Below are 907 nucleotides of genomic sequence, written 5' to 3' on the forward strand. Positions count from 1 at the left end.
CTGCATGGGGTTAGGCTCGGCACGGGGTTAGGCTCGGCACGGGGTTAGGCTCGGCACGGGGTTACCTGAGGAGCCCGCAAGCAGGATGTACCACCGCAGAGAAGCGCAACCGCCCGGCACTTACCGTACCCGGTTGTGGGCAAGCCCAGGTGCTTCATACGGTTTTTGACGAGCTCGGAAAGCTCCTGCCTCTCGGAGCGCCGGTACAGGCTGAGGCGCTGCTGGCTGATCCCCTCGGCCGTCTTGCTGGAGTGCTTGTTGCCCTTCCTGCTCAGGCGCCGAGCCCACTGCATGCTCTTGCGCCGCAGCAGCGGGTGCTCGGATTGGTCGCTGGAGCCCGAGTTCCTGTGGTGGCCGGTCTTGAAGCCCCAGTGCTCCTTGACGTCCTTCGTGTCCTCGCAGTCCTCGACGTTGATTGAGATCTGTGACTGGAAGCCCAGCAGGTCACGGGGGGGGTCGGGAGGGGGGGGGTGCATGCCAAAAAGAGCCGGTCCTGTGTCTGATGGGGTGGGATCTCTCCCATGGGATGGGAGCCCTCCTTTGATCCCCATGCGCTCTCCCAGCGCATCATCTCTGTAAGGCTAAAGCTACCTGGATTTGGGATAAGCGCTGTCAAGGGGAGCCTAACGGGCGCCTGACATCTCTCACACGATTCCCCCTCCTGCCAGGGGACAGCCGGGCCCTTGTCCCCCTCCCTCTCATCTTACAGCAGACGTGCTGCGGCATTTCCGATACCGTAATCCCCACTGGTGAGCAGGAATTTATTAATAAAGCAGTCTGAAGCATCTCTAAGAAAGAGGTGGATTGCGTTTAATTAAATGTCAGCTTTCAGCTCCCTGTAGCTGCTTCCTACAAAGCTGAAGACTGAAGGTATTTAAAACGGAGCCTGGCTCCCCCCCCCCCCGCC

General features: G+C 60.2%; 1 protein-coding gene across 1 annotated transcript in view; it reads right to left on the reverse strand.

Annotated features, from left to right (window-relative positions):
• KCNT1 (potassium sodium-activated channel subfamily T member 1) overlaps positions 1 to 907 on the reverse strand; it is a gene marked incomplete at its 5' end in the record, with an annotated part of 24,442 nt that overhangs the window by 5,199 nt on the left and 18,336 nt on the right. The window contains one exon of the mRNA XM_035900085.1: positions 125 to 428. Coding sequence (XP_035755978.1) covers positions 125 to 428 — 304 coding nt within the window. The remainder of the gene's footprint in view (positions 1 to 124; positions 429 to 907) is intronic.

The sequence above is a fragment of the Egretta garzetta genome, unplaced genomic scaffold (assembly GCF_000687185.1).
Source record: "Egretta garzetta isolate BGI_Z169 unplaced genomic scaffold, ASM68718v1 scaffold608, whole genome shotgun sequence".
In the NCBI taxonomy this organism is placed as follows: domain Eukaryota; kingdom Metazoa; phylum Chordata; class Aves; order Pelecaniformes; family Ardeidae; genus Egretta; species Egretta garzetta.